Source organism: Muscardinus avellanarius (genome assembly GCF_963383645.1).
Source record: "Muscardinus avellanarius genome assembly, chromosome: 1".
Lineage (NCBI taxonomy): Eukaryota > Metazoa > Chordata > Mammalia > Rodentia > Gliridae > Muscardinus > Muscardinus avellanarius.
Genome location: NC_137786.1, coordinates 162,870,080 through 162,889,593, shown reverse-complemented (window position 1 = coordinate 162,889,593; position 19,514 = coordinate 162,870,080). Strand labels below are relative to the sequence as shown.

At 38.3% G+C, this 19,514-nt stretch overlaps 1 protein-coding gene across 2 annotated transcripts in view; it reads left to right on the top strand.

The window, feature by feature from the left end:
* TYR (tyrosinase) overlaps nt 1–18,903 on the top strand; it is a gene marked incomplete at both ends in the record, with an annotated part of 93,726 nt that extends 74,823 nt beyond the window's left edge. The window contains 2 exons of one of the 2 annotated variants that reach the window (XM_080695998.1): nt 8,427–8,614; nt 18,677–18,903. In XM_080695998.1, the coding sequence (XP_080552124.1) occupies nt 8,427–8,614; nt 18,677–18,903 (415 nt within the window). Of the gene's footprint in view, nt 1–8,426; nt 8,615–18,670 lie in introns of both variants that reach the window. The other variant, XM_080695997.1, reaches the window with a different exon arrangement.
* Nucleotides 18,904–19,514: the final 611 nt, after the last annotated feature.

The window sequence follows — 19,514 nt, the reverse complement described above, 5'->3', positions numbered from 1 at the left end:
ACTACACCTTGGCCCTTTACATTTTTGTTTTTTAATTTTGAAACAGGGATTCACTAGGTTTCTGAGAGCCTCATAAGTTGCTGAGGCTGGCCTTGAACTTGGGATCCTCTTGTCTCAGCCTCCCAAATACTGGGATCATAGGTATGCCCTACCATGCTTGGGTTTAAAAAATTTTGAATGACTACCGTGTTACTGTCTGGAGGAATTTTAAGCTGTTGTCTTCCAAGACAAATGACTTATCACTTTATGTGTTCTTCTTGCCTTTTCTGAGAAAAGTAATCCCATCTTAGCTTGTCTTTCCATTGTCTTACTCTGTTCAGAGGTTTCAAAAATTATACAGAGGTTGATGCCTTTTCAACTTATATTTCCAGAATAAATTTTGTTCTAAAATCTCTACTCAAATATATAGCTGCCTACCTCGCATCCTCACCAAAATGTCTCACAAACGTCTCTGAGCACAGCGTATCTAGGATCGTGATGTTCCATCTTGACATCGTGCACTGATTCTTCTCCAGTGAGTTGCATCTCTGGGAGTAAAAATATCCTGCCTGGGGCATGAGCCAGGAAAGTGATCCTCTTCTGTGGCACCTCATCGCCTGGTCATACTGCTTGTTTCCACAGGAGGAAGAGAATTTCATGAAACAGCCCGAGGAGTTGCCACTGGAGGGTAGGGGAACCCAACTCAGGACTCGTGGGGTTCTTGATTCACAGAAAGAAAGAATTTCGGCATGAGCCAGTGAGTGAGAGAGAGATTTATTTAGTAAAGAAAGAAATATGCATTTGAGGGAGAATACAGACCATCTTCAGAGTCAGATATGCGTTTGGAAGGTCTGTTGTTCTTCCTTTATAGAAAATTTTGTGAGGAGTGGGTTTGGAAAGGTATGTGTGGATGATATCAGTCTGGTGATCAGAAGCTGGTTTGCAGTGGTCTGGTCACCTACCTGATCTATAGGTTGGTTTTGGTCTCCATTATCTGATCAAGGCATAAGTCCCCTAATTTATAGGTTTCTCAAGATATAATATTTGTCTTGTTACCAGTGCACAGGGCAATTATATTTTTAAATTAAATTTAAGATTTACAGTTGAATATGGTGGTACATACCTGTAATCCCAATATTTGAGAGATTGGGACATGAAGACCTCAGGTTTCAGGTCAGCCTCAGCAACTTACCAAGACACTATTTCCAAATAAAATAAAATAAAAAGGTATGGGGGTGCAGAGGTCAGAGGTAGGATGGCCCTGTGTTCAATGCCCACTTTAAAAAAAAAAATAGAAAGATAAATACCCAGATATATTTCCCAGGAATTTGAAAGAGAAAAGCCTGGGAGAAAGAACTGAGTCATTTTAGCAGAGGCTTTCATTTTAAAGTTATATGTAACTTATCCTTTCCAATTTTCTTTCCACCTATTTCTTTTATTTGTTCTCTCCTACCTCAATTTATTTTGTTTTTGCTTGGACACAGTTTTCTCACTGATTTATTTCACACTTGCCCCCCTACACATCCATCAGCTTATACTATCTGTCTCAGATACTTGAGACTGAGTAATTGATAAAGAAAAAAGCTCTATTTCTTTTTTCTAATTAAGTTTATTGTTGCATTGTAGTTATACGTGATAGCGAGATTCATAGTGATACGTTCACATGAGCACACACCACTTGATCTATTTTCCTCCCCAAATGGCTCCCCTACCCCATCTCTTCCCCATTGTGAGATTCATAGTGATATATTCATATATACACATCACATTATTTGGTCTTTTTCCTTCCCCAAACCTTCGTTTTCCTTTCTGTCTCCTTTCCGCAATCCCCCTCCTCTACTCTACTGCTCTCTTTCCTCATTTTCATGAAGTCCTGTTTTCTCTCTTGGTTCCACGTGGGAAAGAAAACATGGCTCTTCCTTCTACGTATGGACTTAGTCTCCCCCTGGGTCTCCTGTCCCTTCCCTTGATCTTGTCTCCTTTATTCTTCTTAGGTTGTTTCCTAGAAATGGGGAAGTCCTTGTGCTCTTACATGTGGAGACGAGTCTTCCCTTGAACTTTCTTCCTCCTTCCTATAACCTTCTCACCTTCCTCTTTGCTTATTTCCTAGGAACAACAGAATCATTGTACTCTTTGAATTTTGTTTTGTTTTGTTTTGTTTTGTTTAACAGAATGCCAACATTTGGCTTAAAAGGACATTTGGTCCCTGTATAACTGCCAAAAGCCTTACCCTAGTGAGTTCACACAAAGTTCAAGTAGCCCTCCCCATTAAAGGAAAAAAGACCTAGGCATCTCTTTAAAGTTTTGCTAGTGGAGTGGACACACTGGCCTGGATTGTCTTTCCCACCAGGACTGCTGAGAGGCTGCTGAACAGCCTCCCAGACTTGCTCTGGAAGTTGTGGTCCCCTGGGCTTGGTGCTGTATATACTTTTCTCTTTCTTGATATTGCATTATTCTGGGCTTTTAGTTGATACCATTAACACCATCTTGAGTGTACGAAAATTTGCCAAGAACATTTGCTTTAATGTTACTGACTTCATATAATTAAGTGGGACTTTCTTGTGTTTTGATTCTTTTTCCTATTAAAATATCTTATACTTTTGATCGTTTGAGAGCAGGTTCATTTTCTCCAACAGATCGGAATCAATTTAACAGAACACCTTTAATCCTCTACGTCTAGCTGATCTCATTTAGCATAATATCCTCTAGTTTCATCTGTTTTCCAGAAAATGGCATAATTTTGTTTTTATTGATGACTGAGTAGAACTCCATTGTATATATACCACATTATCTGTGGACAGACACTTGGATTGGAAGTACAGAGGTTGATTCATTGCAGTTCAGGAGGCTGGGAAGGTCGAGGGCAAGGGTTTGTGCCTGGCAAGAGCCTTCTTGCTGTGGCATCCATGAACAGCTGAAGAGGGAGAACGAAGGAGAGCAGTAGATAAGAAGGGGCCAAACCTGCTTTCATTACACGCTTTCTCTTACACTAATGAACCTACCCCTGGTGATAACAACATCACTCCACTGATGAGAGCAGAGCGCTTGTGATCTAACCATTGGTCCCACTCCTAACACTGCTGCATTGGGGATTAAGTTTCCAGTACATGGTCTTGGAGAATTATCCAAACCATAAATTTACCCTGAAATTCTTTCTTTGCAATTATTAAGGATTGATCCCAAGACCATTCTGCCTTCAGAGTACATCCACAGCCCTTTCTTATTTTTTATATTTTTGTTTTGAAACAGGCTTTTGCTAGGTTATTGAAAGTCTTGCTATGCTGCTGAGGCTGGCTTCTAACCTGTGATCTTCCTGCTTCTGCCTCCCAAGAACTGGGATTATAATCGTGTGCCATCACATGAGTCTGGGTCATATTTTAAAACACTACTTTGCTCATAAATCATCTACCACCTCAAATACAAATAAGGGATTCCAACTGTTCTTAGAAAAAAAATACAAACATCTTTTCGAGTGGCCTCCACTGCCTTTCATGAGGGAGCCTCAGTTCACCTCTCCAGTCTTGTCTTGAACAGTTCTTTCTTTCTTCCTCATAGACATGGAGGTCATAGTTTTAGTTCCTAGGATTTTCTGTGGACCTCCCATCAAAGACTTTTCACAAATTGTATTCTATCTTTTAGAAACACTCTTCTACCGTTTCTCTAAATACCCATATTTTAATTCTTGATTTAAATATACCATCAAAGACTTTCCCTGAGGCCATAGACTAGATTAGGTCTCCCTATCAAGTCCTGTGACTGTGGAATAGGAGTTTTTTCTATAGAATCCTTTCATAGAATTTGCCAGTCGTTAATTATATATTTATTTCTAAAATTGCTGGTTAGTATTTATCTCGACCACTAGACTCTAAGTACCACAAGACAGGGAATTTCACCAAAGCCTGGCACAGTGTGAGTTTATTACACATACTAAAAATATAGCTATTTATCAAATATTTACATAGATATATAAATGAACAAAAAGTGTTTTGATTTTGTGTGTGTACTTTTTTTTTGTTGAGTTGGTAGTGGTGGCATGGTTTCTAAATATCCAATTTAGGCTTTCTTGTTAAGTTGCACGTGCATGTGGGAGGGGTAATGTGGATTGAACCCAGGGGCATTATATTCCTGAGCTATACCCTCAGCTCTAGCTCTATTTTATATTATTTTGAATCAAAGTCTCATTAAGTTGGTGAAGCTGACCTCAAACTTGTGATCCTCCTCTTTCAGCATTTCAGTTCTGGGTTTATATGCATGCACTGCTACATCCAGCTTTAAGTTTTATTTTAGAATAATTTTTATTGTGAAGAGTGTTAGAGTGTTACAAAGATAAAACATGGATTTCCCATATATACCATACCCTGTTTTTAACATATTGGAAGAGTATGAACCATTATTGAAAATTAATAAATTGACATTGATACACCATTTGTTAACCAAAGTCCATACTTTATTCAAATTATTTAGTAATTTTCTAATATATTTTCTTGTTACAGTAGCTCATCCAAGATTCCATATTATGTTTTTTTATTAACATAGGTAATTTATTCCATATTAATACTTAAATTACAGAGAACAAAAGATAAGCAATTTTTTTTTTTTTTTGGCGGGTCGGGGGATGGAACCCTGAGCTACACCCCCTGCCCTATTTTTTTATTTATTTTGAAACCGCGTCTCACTGAGTTGCAGAGGGCCTCACTAAGTAGCTGAGGCTGTCCGTGAACCGCGATCCTCCAGGTCTCAGCCTCCCAAATGCTGGGATTACAAGCGTGCGCCACCATGCCGGCAATTTTTCTTTTCTTTTTGTGGTGCTGGGGATTGAACCCAGGGGCATTCTTCCTCCGAACTACACTCCCAGCTCTGTTTTTTATTCTTTATTTTGAAACAGGGCCTCACTAATTCGCAGAGGTCCTTACTAAGTAGCTGAGGCTGCCTGTGAACCACGATCCTCCTGTCTAGCCTCCCAAGTACTGGGATTACAAGCCTGCACCACCACGCTCGGCTTATTCTTTATTTTGAAACAGGGTCTCTCAAAGTTGCAGAGGGCCTCACTAAGTAGCTAAGGCTGGCTGCAAACTTGTGTTCCTTCTGCCTCAGCCTCCCAAGTACTGGGACTACAAATATGAGACCACTCTAAGATAAGTAAATTTATTAAGCCACCTTTTCTTAAAGGAACATGCAGAACTTAGGAATCCACTCCCTTCTTCATTTAAATGTCATAAAATATTAAGATAACATGTACACATTTGTCCTTGCCACACATAATTTTTTTATGATAAATTCCCTGAAACACCTTTTTTTTTTTTTTTTCCTGGACCACTACATTGCGTTCAGTCACCATGTCTTTTTAAGCTCTTCTTGGCTATAACAGTTTTCAGACTTTCATTGTTATTTTATGATATTGATAGCTTGAGGAGTACTGCGAGGTGTTCTGTAAAATATTCTTCAGTTGGAATCTGTCTCGTGTTGTTCAACTAAACTGGAGTTACACATTTAGAATAGGGTGCATCCTATAAATTTATTATTTTTAGCCTTGATTATTCTTAGCCTTGATTACATGATAGATGAATTTTCAGTAAGTTTCTCAAAATGTTGATTTTCACTTTATTGTTTCGGGATGGAAATAATCACTTGTCACACCCCTCAGAACTGAAACCAGAAGTCCTGTGTCAGTTTATCTCTGTGATCACCTTTTCTTTTTCCTAATTCCTCTATTATGAAGTTCACTGTTGTTCAGATTTCCAGAAAGCTGTCTAGATATAATGTAAGTTAATCTTTGAGAAGATATTCTTCTATAATGTATGATTCTCCAAGTTACATATTCGAGCCACCCTGGACATAGTGTGATGAAATTAACTGAAGATGAGAAACACTGATGAGGAATTTAATCAAGATTAATACCTTCATTTTAAAAGGTTGATGAGGTGGGTGAGCACATTAATGGCTTCATTTATTAAGTCTCTTGGTGCTCAGAATTGATGACCTTGTACAACTTGAGTAAAGAATTTTATTTATTGGCAGAAACAAGATTATAAATTAAAAATTGTAGTATTTTTCCTCAATTGACAAAAAGTACATTTTTTTGCCTAAATCCCTAATCTAGTAACTTATTGTTTATTGAACTATTCTAAAATCAGTAAAATCTTAACAGGGGTGAAGGAGGGATTAATTATCAGAGGCCATACTTATCCTTATAAATTAGATTTATCAGTTTAAAACACATGAATTTATACAAATAAAGTGTCCTATAAAGCCATCTGTCATATAATTTCCTTTCTTGCAAAAGATATATGAACTATTATATATGCACATTTCAAAAACTAGATATAAACTGGGCTTGGTGGCTCACCTTGTAATCCCAGCATTTGGGAGGCTGAGACAGGAGGATCTGGGTTCACAGCCAGCCTCAGCTATTTAGTGAGGCCCTTTGCAACTCAGTGAGACCCTGTTTCAAAATAAAGAATAAAAAAATAGGGCTGGGGGTGTGTCTCAGAGGTAGAATGCCCCTGAGTTCTATCTCCAGTATCGCAAAATAAAAAGTGAATATAACATTAGATAAAGATAGGTGAATACAATAGATAGGTGAATATATAATTCACCATATAATTTACATGTAAATTTTCTCCTCTTTGCTTTGTATTTTCAAAATTATACATAATGAACAAATAATGCTTTCACAAAGAAAACAGAAGTTAAAATAAATAGACTAACATACAATTATAGGGCTAGAATATAATCAGTGGCTTATTTAAGCTGCTCTGTAGTTTCCTTATTTGAGAAAACTGAGACACAGAAAAATTAATCCTCTTAAATCTTTTTTTCTCATTTCTATCTATCAAAATAGTAACTATCATTAAAGACCTAGCCTGAATATATCTGGCTTTGACATCTTATTTAGCATTATCTTATTTCTTTTACAAATCGCACATTTCTTCAAGCGTGATAATAATAATGAGGAAGTAGAAGAAGAAAGGGTGTGGGGAGAATAGTAGCTTTTTCTGATCTAACCATTTGTCAAACCTGTAGCTATGTGTTTTGTGTTGTCTTAATTAATCCTCCCAATAGCGTTATGCCATAGGTATTACTTGCATTTTGCAGGATAATGAAAAGGAAATTCTAACATATTAGGATAGTTCATAAATCTCCTTTTTCAAAATTTGCAGATCTCAGATTTTATCTATGTAACTTGCCTACAGTAGGTACTTATTAAATGCATGTTTAACGATGAAACTAATTTGGGAACATTTGGCATTTGTGGCACAGATCTACAGCGCTTATCAGTGACCAGCTTCTCCCTCAATGAATTCAAAGTTAAAGACCAACTTTGAAATCCAGATCTCTAAATAAAGAGCATTGTTTTCCATCATGAGAAAACAATGGTCACCACTGCTGTGTCTGGTGTCCTTGTTCTCTTTGTTGTATTTCAAAAGGTAGAAATATTGTTTCTATTTCATTTTTTGTTTAAAGCATTATCAATTTATGTTTTAGATATTCCTCTCCCTAACCTTTTACCTTCTAGCTTAAATTTCATAGCTTATTAACAATAGCTTAGTTTTTAGCACCTTCATTAAAAATATAACTTTTGAATACAGATAGAAAATGTATTATTATTTTCATTTTTGGCAGGGGTTACTGGAGAGTAAAACCTCGGCGTTATACTTCCAAGCTACACCCCCAGCCTGATTCATTTTTTATTTACAAACAGAGTCAAGTCAAGTTGGTGAGAATGGCCCAGAACCTGTGATCCTACTTGCTTACTCTCCTGAGTACTGGGATTACAGATGTGTGCCACCACACCTGGCTTTTTACTCTCATGTTAAGGATGTAGAGGCTAAGTTTCCAAGAAGTTATTTTCTTAGTCATGTGGCTATAAACACAGAGAGCTAATCCTCAGAAAGTTTTCTCTCTATAGATCTGGTGTTTTTTTTTCAACCGTTGATCACCCTTGTTTTACAGCATCCTGAAGGGTCTAAACTGATTGTGTACATTTCATTTATATCCTAGGACTTTAAGAAAAATATATTATATTTCTTTCAAATGAGTAACCTTCTTCAGAGTGCAACAGCATGGACTTGTATATGGTCAATGCAGGAAGATATTCAGCCTATGCCTTGATCTTTCTTTCTTTCTTTCTTTCTTTCTTTCTTTCTTTCTTTCTTTCTCTCTTTCTTTCTTTCTTTTTGCTTGGTGGTACTGGGGTTCTTGGAAACCCTTCTACCTCTGGGCTACACTCCCAGACCTATTTTTTATGTTTTTTAATTTGGAAACAGAGTCTACTAAACCAGCGAGGCTGGCTTCAAACCTGCGTGATCCTCCTGTCTCTGCCTCCCAAGCGTGGGGATTATAAGGGTGTGCGCCACCACGCCTGGCTGCCTTGGGGTTTTTAATAAAGGCCTTGATGTTTTATTTTATCAACAATGCATGAGTCTGAGTAACCTTTTCCTTTTCAGTATTTTTGAACAGTGGCTTCGGAGGTATCGTCCCCTTCAAGAAGTTTACCCAGAAGCCAATGCACCCATTGGGCATAACCGAGAATCCTACATGGTGCCTTTCATTCCTCTGTACAAAAATGGGGAATTCTTCATTTCGTCCAGAGAACTGGGTTATGATTATAGCTACCTACAAGAATCACCTAAAGGTCAGTTTATTTCATATGAATTGTTGAATATGTTGTGACCAATTATTTTGAGGTAGTGCAAAAGCTTTAAGTTTTCACAATGTTATCTCCAAAACCTTTAAATTGAAAATGTGTATGATAATTCTTATCACCAGTTAATCATCATATGACCTTTAAGTTAATATCCATTCTGCTTAATATAAGGCTTTTTTTTTAACTTGGCAACCATGGAAGAGCACTAGAATTAAAGAGGATGAAAGCTTTTGAGATGTGACCCTATCAACTGTTGAGTGACCTTGAGAAAATTACTTAAATTCCCTGAATTGCAGTTCATTTATCTATAATGAGGGATTAAAATACATCAAAGAAATATTGTGAGAGACAGTAAAGAGCTTAATGCCATAAGAACCAAGCTTGGTGGTACAAGCCTGTAATCTCAATACTTGGGAGGCTGAGACAGGAGGATCACAGTTTCCAGGGCAACCTCAGAAACTTAGTGGGACCTGTTTCACAATAAAAAATAAGAAGGCCTTAGAGTGTAGTTCAGAGGTCCACTGCAGCAATTTTGTAATTGTCTTTAGAAGCTTTTAGCTAGAGTGACCAAGAGAATTTTTGGAAATCTTGTTTAATTAATTATATTGATTATGAAAATAACTACTATTATGTTAATTACATAATCAAAATAACAATATATACCCTTAGGGATGGATTCATAAGCTTAATATGTAGACTTGCCAGAATCTTCTTTACCACAGAGGACTGGACAGCAATGCTTCTCCTGACCTGAAAGCCTGCTATATGCAGTCTTTTCATGCATTACTCTTCAGCTTTTTATTAGTTATTTATGAATATTCCTGCAAAGAAGTGAGGAGACTGATCCAAACAGAATTTATGTGACACTTCCAGTCTCAGACACCAATATGTGAGGTGGCCAGATTTCAACACTAGAAGGGCCTCCTCTCACCACACTGTGCTTCCAGTCCAAGACATGAGTGCCAGGGCCCAATCACAGGGCAGCAACAAATGGCTACCAGGTAAGGGATATGCAAGAAGCATTGGTGTTTTGTTATAATCATGAATAATTCTTGAAACGTAGATGAAGTAACAGATAAGAGAACAAAATGAAAAAAAGGAGTGAAATTTATCAAATTCCTAGCTCTTGTGATAAAATCAAGGGACACGTAAATAACTGGTGTAGTTTTAGAACTCAAGAAGCTCCACATCCAATATGGAAGGCAGATGACATTGTGCAAGAAAGTACAATACATTGGGTTGTAAAAGATTTATAGGCAAAGCAGGGCATGGTAGAACGTGACTGTATTCTAGGACTTGGAAGGCTGAGACAGGAAGATCTACATATCCAGCCCCATTTTATTTTTATTTAAAAACAGTATTCCTCTAAGATGTGGAGAGCCTCCATAAGTTACAAAGTGGACAGTGGAAATGCTATTGTAATCCATGTGTGGTGTTGCGTGCTTATAGTACCAGTCCTTAGAAGGCTGAGACAGGAGGATCACAGATTTGAAGCCAGCCTTAGAAACTTATGGAGGCTCTCTGCAACTTAGAGGAAATAAAATATAGCTGAATGTGTAGCTTGGAGGCAGAATGGTCCTGGGTTTAATCCTCAGCACCATAAATGAGAAGCTATTACAAGACTCCGGAGGAGAGAAGTTGGTAATTTGGATTGCAGGAAGGGAGGGTGAAGGGTAAATGTGTCTCAGGGCAATTAGATATCCAAGCCTGATTCCTGGTTCTCAAATCCTAATGTAAAAAACAACAGCATAAAAATTGTCAATTTAGATAATCTTTAAACTCCTATGTAGTAAAAATTTTATTGTTTTATATAAAAAATAAATTAAGAACCCGAAAGCTAAAATAACTAGCTCTAAATTACAAAGCTAATATGTGGCAAATATTAAGTCTCAAGCTTAGGAGCTTTCTAACATCCTGCAGAGGAGAGAGTCCCTTTAGCCTCTATAATTGTTTTATACACATACATTCTACCTTACTGCACCCTCCCTGGTGCCCAGACTGTCCCTCTTTTTTAAAAGATTTCATTTTATTGGTGTGTTATAATTAAACGTCATAGCAAGGTTCAGAGTGATAGAAGCATACATGCACTCAGCACCTGGTGTGTGCTTCCCTCCAGATTCCACCCAGTTCCCTCTTCCTCCGCATAGGTAATATTGACACTGCTGTTAATAACTTGATATATGAACAAAAGATCTTTGAACTGTTTCCATCATCATATCTCTCCCTTCATCTCCGCGCCTCCCTCCCCAAATCCCCTTTCAATATTGTACTAGTGTCTCCTCTCATTTATCTCAAGTCCTCTTTGTTTCCTAGTTTCTCTATAGCTTCCACATATGAGTAAAATCACATGGCCCTTCACTTTCTGTGACTGGATAATCTCACTTAGCAAAATATTCTTAGCTTCATCCATTTTCTTTTTTTGTTGTTGTTTGTTTGTTTGTTTTTGGTGGTACTGGGATTCCTGGAAACCCTCTACCTCCAGGCTACACTCCCAGTCCTATTTTATAGTTTTTTATAGTTTTTTTTTTTTTTAAACAGGGTCTCTTAAGCCAGTGCTGCTGGCTTCGAACCTGCGCGATCCTCCTGTCTCTTCCTCCCAAGCGCGGGGATTACAAGCGTGCACCACCACGCCTGGCTCCATCCATTTTCTTGAAAATGACATCATTTTATTTTGTTATGGCTGAGTAAAGTTTCATTGTGCATATATACCATAATTTTGTAATCCATATGGTCCTTTTTTTTTACTGCAAAGGCAACAAATTCCATTAGGTGAGGGAAGAGGAGGCTCAAGGCTCACAGTAGATGCTAATAGGCATTTATTTTGATTAAACTAAAAGAAAGAAAATTAATTTGAAATGCTTTGTCTATTTAGGGTAGTTTTCATACAGCTATAAATTTACATAGTTAATTTTAAGGAAGCTTGGTTTTAAAACAAGCAACAGCAATTGCCCATCCATTACTCTTTTTTTTTTTTTTTTTTTTTTTTTTTTTTTTTTTTTAGGTACTGGGGATGAACCCAGGGGAACTCTACCTCCAAGAGACACTCCCAGCCCTTTTTTTTATTCTTTATTTTGAAGCAAGGTCTCACTGAGTTACAAAGGGCCTCACTAAATATCTGAGGCTATCCGTGAACCATGATCCTCCTGTCTCAGCCTCACAAATACTGGGATTACATTCATGCCTCACCACACCCTGCTTGCCCATTTCTCTTTTATGAATCATTCTATATTGTTGCTTCTGTTGGACATTCAGGGAATTTAAAATGTATCACTATTTTTACTGGTTAAAATAGATTTATTCTGCAGAAGTTATATGGATAAAAACAAAAAAACTTTATAGAAATAAATGGAAGATCTATTTAATAAATTTAAGAACCAATCCTGCTGAATGTATTAAGGCAGTTTCTCTTAAAAGTCATCCTTTTGAACAAACACAGACTTAATATTGATTGGTTTAAAACGTTTCTATTGATTCCTGAACATTTAGCTTACCTTAAAATTCATTCAAAGTTTGTTTTAATTTAGTTCTAGATCATTATTCATCATTCAGGTATTTGTGTTTATAATTTTGTGAGTGTTTTCTTTAATCTGGCATTTGTCAAACTTAGTTCCTCTTATAATCAAATTTAGTGATGCTTTTGAAAAATTGTTAGCAGATGATTTTCTTGCACATATAACTGATTAAAAGCCTTTGCAAGAAAAGTTCATGTCCTTGATTTGTTCGTAAACAAAGCCTTGCTTTCTGTATGGCCCTGAAGTGTTGAGATTTCTTTCTCCAATTTCCAATACATTGCAAAAGACCTGGAAGCTATACTTTATAAATAAGGGGGGAAGACCATGTTCACAATAACTGCAGTGTCTCAGTCTACAAATGGAATTTGAGGCCTCTATGATTCAGGGCTTTGCTCAATAGTTCTTGGCTGTATGTTCACCTATGCACAAGCTGCTCCTTGCTGACAAGGATTGATGGCCATGAACACCGTGTTCAACACATGTGGCTACTCAGAGTGATCATATCCTGAGATGCCTTTCTTGACTTTGTAGATGAAGAGGTTCTTTGCTTCACTGTGTGTGCATATGTGTGTGTGTGTGTGTGTGTGTGTGTGTGTGTGTTTGTGTGTGTGTGCATGTGTATATTACTGAGTATTGAACCCAGGGTTTTTCTACCTCTGAAATACACCCTCAGCCCTATTTTATTTTTATTTTGAAACAAGGGCTCACTAAGTTGCTTAGAGCCTTGCTAAGTTGATGAGGCTAGTCTCAATCCTGTGATCCCCCTGACTCAGCCTCCCAACTACTGGGATTACAGGAATAAAGCAATATGCCAAGTTCATATACTTTCATTTGAATTTCATTATTCTCAAAATAATTTTTTGTGTTGTACTAGGGATTGAACCCAGAGGCATTCCACCTCTGACTTATACTCTCAGCCCTAATTTTATTCTTTATTTTGAAACAAGGTCTCACTATGTTCTAGAGGGCCTCACTAAGTAGCTGAGGCTGGCCATAAACCTGTGATCCTCCAGGCTCAGCCTCCCAAGTACTGAAATTATAAATGTGTGCTACCATGTCAGCTTCTGGAAATAATTTGATTGCTTATCAGTCTTCTTTTTCAGTTACTTTTCCGTCAGGCAGACTGTCTTATTTGTGTGTTCACCTTCAGTGCCTGAACTATGATGCCCAGCAGTAGTGTGTCCTTGAATATTCGTTTTATGCATACATTAAGGAATACATAGAAGAATTAAAGATAAAAAATGTATAATGCTTGCTCTCAAGAGCCTGTGACAAGTCTAAACAGTAAGATATACATATAAATAACCATAATGTATTGATGATTCTTCCAAGTGTCACAGTAAAGAAAGAAACAACCTGAGACTCCAGAAGAAGATCTGAGCTGAGTTCAATCAAAGCAAGGTTGAAAGAGAAAACCTTGTGGATGCTAGGGAGAAATTGGGTCATGGGAGGAACTCTAGATGAAGAAGAAAATACTATAGTGAGCAAATAAGGCAACCTAACTGAAGGGATAGGGGGAAGGAAGAGGGAAATTCTCTAATGTACATCATGTACTCTGACAAAAATAGCAGTCTCAATCACTAAACCAAACATGAGAAGGAGAGAGGGTGAGGGAATGGGGTGGGAACTGGGTAAGGGATAATTGAGTGATGTGTGCGTGTCTCTACCGTCTTGTATCCCATTAAGATATATGACTACAATGCACTAATAAAAAATTAGAAAGAGAAAACCTTATTGGAAACTGATGCAGTTGATGTGTGTGTGTGTGTGTGTGTGTGTGTGTGAATGTGTGGTACTAGAGATTGAACCCAGGGTCATTCTACACCCTGGTCTTATTCTGCTTATTTGTTTTGAAACAGGGCCTTGCTAAGTTTCTGAGGGTCCTGCTATTTTGCCAAGGCTAGCTGCAAACCTGCAATCCTCTTGCCTCCTGTCTCAGACTTCCAATTACTAGGATGAGAGATATGTGCCACACTCCTGGCTAGAGCTGAAATATTGATGCAATGATTATGGAATAACAAGAATGAATAAGAGTTATATATTGTTTTCTGTGTGATAGGCATTGTCCTATAGTCTATATACACATCGTTTACTTGAATCATTGCAGACAGACTTTCTAAGCTACATACTAGTTTATTAAATTAGAGTAATGGTCCCCAACCAACTCTTATTCTTATTGTATTGATAAATGGGTATGTGCACTTTGGAAATAATACAGAAAAAAACAAGTAAAAGATTTTATGACTATTCTGAAAAGAGTGTGACAAGAAAAATAGAATTTTTGATAAAGATAAAATATATAATATTGTTAAAGAATAAAAATGTGCAGTGCTGGGGTCCAAAACCAGGCAACCAAAAATGAAAAGTCAGACTTTTAGTTCAAAGCTACTGAGAAATAAAGGGTGCTTTAAAATACTCAGTGCTTTTGTAACAATAAAAATGTGAGACCACATAGAAGGAATTAAAGCAGAAAAATAAGAAATGATAGAGAATAGAAGGACAGACAAAAAAAATAGTGCTTATAAACAATGAGAGAGCTGGGTGTGGTAGTGCACACTTATAATCCCAGTGCTTGGGAGTCTGAGACAAGAGGACTGCACAGGTTCAAAGCCAGCCTCAGATACTTAGTGAGGCTCTCAGCAACTTAGTGAAACCCTATTTCCAAATAAAGTATAAAGTAGGTCTGAGAGTGTAGCCCGGAGGTAGAAAAGCCCCTGGGTTCCACCCCCAGTACCCTCCCCCCACACACACACACAAACAAAATGAGAGCACTAGAACTGAACTTTTAATAATAGAGGAAATAGTATTCATTATATAAATTTTATGTATTCTATCAGACATTTTAAGTGGACTATGTATTGAAATAACTAAGACCAATCTATGCCAGATATTGTAGTCCCATTTAAAAACAATTTTTAGATATTTTAAAAACAGTAATCTCCATAGTTTATGGAAATAATTTTTGTTTTTTCCTCTAATTTTATTTGGTTTTATTTTTTAATCTCATTCAGTGCTATAGATCTTTCCAACTATAATTCATTTTAGAATTTTAATACTCTACAAATTAATTTTCTACAAATCATTGTTCTTTCTTAATGGAAAAACAAAATTTCAATATTTTTCAATTTATGCTTCATGACTCCGTTATTCTTTAGAGGCATCTTTAGCAATAGCTGGCAAGACTGTATCAGGGACAGGAGGGGGAAAATAAATAGGAAGAATGAACAATGCCTTAAGCCTGCAACCCCCCTCTTAAGGCAGGGAAGCGCCACATTTTTTTTAAAATATATTTTTATTGGTGCATTGTAGTCAAACATCTCAATGGAATACAAGATTTTTGAGGATATTCAAGCACACATCACCCAATTAGCTTTATCCAATGCCCATCCCATTTCCTACTCCTCCTTTGATTCCATGCTTGATTTTGTGACTTTGATATATTTGTTAAGTACATCAAGTGCTTTAAAGAGATTCCATCTTCCACCTTCCCATCCCCTCTGATAGGTCACCTTAATTGCTCCTCCATAGGGCCCTTTCTTCAACTAGATTTCCTCCTATTATCCATTTCTTCCTAGTTTTTGCATATTGGGGAAAAGCATCTGATTTTTTATTTTCTGTGATATTTCCCTGTGGATACTGCATTGCAGGCTCCAATCCCACTCTCGAAGGCCCTAGCACCAGCCTCGCCTAACGGCAGGCTCCAATCTTATTCCTTGGAGGCCCCAACACCAGCCTTGCCTCACGTCAGGCTTTGATCCTGGCCTTGCTGGCCCTGGCACTGGCCCAACTGCACGGCAGCCTCCAATACTGGCCTCAGTGGAGTGAGCCGGTGCCAGGGCCAACAAGGCCAGGATAGGAGCCTGCCGCGAGGCAAAGCCGGTCCTGGGGCCTTAGAGGCCAGGATCACAGCCTGCCATGAGGCAAGGCCAGTGCCCAGGCTTGCAAGGCCAGGATTGGAGCCTGCCACGAGGCAAGGCCAGTGCTGGGGCCTCCGAAGCCAGGGATCAGAGCCTGCCGTGAGGCGAAGCCAGTGTTGGGGACTCCAAGGTCAGGATCAAAGCCTGCCTTGTTGTGAGCCTAGTGCCAGGGCCTGCCAGACTGGGATTGGAGCCTTCTGGGTGGTGAGGCTGGCGAGGCTGGTGCCAGGGCCAGCAAGGCTGGGATAGGAGCCTGCTGTAAGGCAAGGCCAGTGTTGGGGCCTCCGAGGCCAGGATCAGAGCCTGCCATGCAGTGAGGCCAGTACTAGGGCCAAGGAGTACTGAATGACTGAATGAATTAGGAATAGAAAGGAATGGCAATGGTCACTAGAGAATGAAAAGAACAGGACTTTGCAGAAAACATTACAAATTACCCATGATTCACTATGTTAAGTGAGCATATTTAGAGTTGTTTTTAAATATTTTGGTACTGGTGATGATGAATACTTCAAAAATCAAGCAAAAACATGAAATGGTATATTGACTCTAAAGGAAAAGTAATGTAAGAATGGCAAAAACCAAAGTACTGCATGCATAAGTCACAGTCACTGTGTAGCATAACAGTGATTAAAACTTAACATCTAGAGTTGTGGCTGGGCATGGTGTCAGACACTTGTAATTCCTACTCTTGGGAGGCAGAGACAGGAGGATTGCGCAGGTTTGAAGCCAGCCGCACTGGCTTAAGAGACCCTGTATCCAAATAAAAAGTACAAAATAGGTCTGGGAGTGTAGCCTGGAGGAAGGGTTTCCAGTAACCCCAGTACCACCAAAAATAGGTAAATAAGTAAGTAAGTAAATAAATACATAAATAAATAAATCAGAGTTGTGATGTTCACTTGCAATTCCAGGCTTTGGGATGCTTAGACAGGAGGATCATGGGTTTTCAGCTAGCCTCAGCAACTTAGTGAAGCTCTCAGCAATTTAGTGAGACCCTGTTTCAAAATTTAAACTTAAAACAAAACATGGCTGGGGGTGTAGTTCAGAGGTTTTGTCACTGAAACAACCATATCACAAAATATAAAATTAATATTGGCCAGCAAAATAGACATGTAAATAGAAACTGGAATGCTGTGCAATAGGTGCAATAATAGAACTCCAAACCCACCTTGGTTGTTTATTGAACTGAATATAAAATGTTTTTAAAAAACTCATTGCACTTGAGGAGCTCAAATCTGACTTAATCCAACAATTCAAGAACAGTGCGAGGGAATTCAGTAAGTATATTCTCCCTGAAGTTTATATTTCAGATTTTCAAACTAAATGTTTTGGAGGTAGAAAGTTATTTAAGGCAGTAATAGCGGAGCTACGTAATTGATCAAAATGCTAGAGCACCTTCCTTGCTCAGAATTATTTAAACATATCCTTGGTTAAAATATGTTGTTTTAACCTGGGTGTGGTGGTTCATGCTTGTAATCCAAGCATTTGGGAGGTTGAGACAGGAGAATCATGGTTCGAAGACAGCCTCAGCTACTACATAGTAAGGCCCTTTGCAACTCAGTGAGACCCTGTTTCAAAAGAAAGAATAAAAAATAGGGCTGGGGTTGTAGCTCGGAGGTAGAATGCCCCTGGGTTCCATCCCCAGTACCACACACATACACAAAAATGTTGTTTTAAGACTTACTGCTAGCCAGGCGTGTTGGTGCACACTTGCAATCCCAGCAGTTTGGAGGCTTAGACAGAAAGATCCAGGTTCATGGATAGCCTCAGCTATTTAGTGAGGCCCTTTACAACTCAATGAGACCCTGCTTCAAAATAAAGAATAAAAAAGTTGGGCTGGAGATATACATCAGATGTAGAATACCCCTGGGTTCCATCCCCAGTACTGGAAAAAAAAAGAAAAAAAATTACTGCTGTGATCTCTGTGAATACAGAGATTGTACAAATGTCCTGGAGTTCTTGAAAGTATTCTGAGATTACTGGATATTTGCCAGTGTTGTAGTCAGTCAATGTTTGTAAAATAATTCAAAATTAACAAAGGGATATAGAATGGCCAATGATTTAGTGATGTTCTACAGACAATCAGAAGTGCTATTGTAACAGCATAAAAAGCTATAAAAATAGAGCTAATGCTTAATTGAGTGTATATTATGTTAAAAGGCACTGATAATTTACAGCTGTTATCTATACTTTAAACTGTCCAATAAGATGGGTTTTGGTGGTGCACACTTGTAATCCCAGTACTTGGGAGGCTGAGACAAGAGGATCTCAGATTTGCAGCTAGCCTCAGATTAAGTAGCTCTACAACTTAGTGAAACCCTGTTTTAAAATACAAAGTAAAATAGCCTGGGCATGTAGATCAAAGGTAGAATGCACTTGGGTTCAATCCTCAGTACTGCAAATAATAATAAAATAATAATAATAATAATTCACTTGGGAAGTATTAATCATCTTTTTTGCTAATAAACAAATGGAGGCTTAGAAGTATTAGGTGTAACTTTCCTAAGATCTTAGAACTAAGTACCAGAGCTGGCATTCAAATCCAAGTGTCTGTCTTACACAAAGATCATAATGATGATAAAAATTGTAAAAAACATCAACATGTCTTTCTATTTCAGATCCAGGTTTTTTTCAAAACTATATTGAGCCCTACTTGGAAGAAGCCAGTCGGATCTGGCCCTGGCTCCTCGGGGCAGCGCTGGCAGGGGCTGTCCTTGCTAGTCTGCTGGCAGGGCTTACCAGCCTTCTGTGTCACCGTCACCACAAGAGAAATCATCTCCCTGAGGAAAAGCAGCCCCTCCTCATGGAAAAGGAAGATTACCACAGCCTGCTGTATCAGAGCCACTTGTGAAGTTGGACGCAGTAGCCCATGCTTATAATCCCAGTATTTGAGAGACCCAGACAGGCAGATCTCATGTTCAGGAACAGCCCCCAGCAACTTAGGGAGACCCTGATTCAAAAGAGAAAAAAAAAAGTCAAAGTCAAAAGCGCTGATGATGTAGTTCAGAGGCAGAATGTTTTTGGGTTCAATTCTCAGTACCAAAATAAAACAAAATGCAAAAGAAAAGCAAGTGTTCGGCAGAATTCAAGCATGGTAGCACGTGACTATAATTCTAGTATTTGAGGGGCTGAGACAGGGGGGTCACAGGTTTGAGGCCAGCATTAGCAAGTAGTGAGACCTTAAGAAACTTAGCAAGATCATGTTTTGAAATAAAAAGAGCTGGGTGTATAGCTCTTAGATAAAAAGAGCTGGGTGTGAAGCTCTTCAATCCCAGTACAAAAGAAGGGGGGAGAAGTTAGGCAGTAGAGTAGAACCAAAGCCTAACCTACCTCTAACTCAAATTGTTAGATGGATCCCAGGGGTTAAAGGAGGCTACCCCAGTAGAAACCTGTGATATTTATAGTTGAAGATCATCCTCAGGATTGTCATCTAAGACAAAGTGAACCAATCCCACCAGGTAG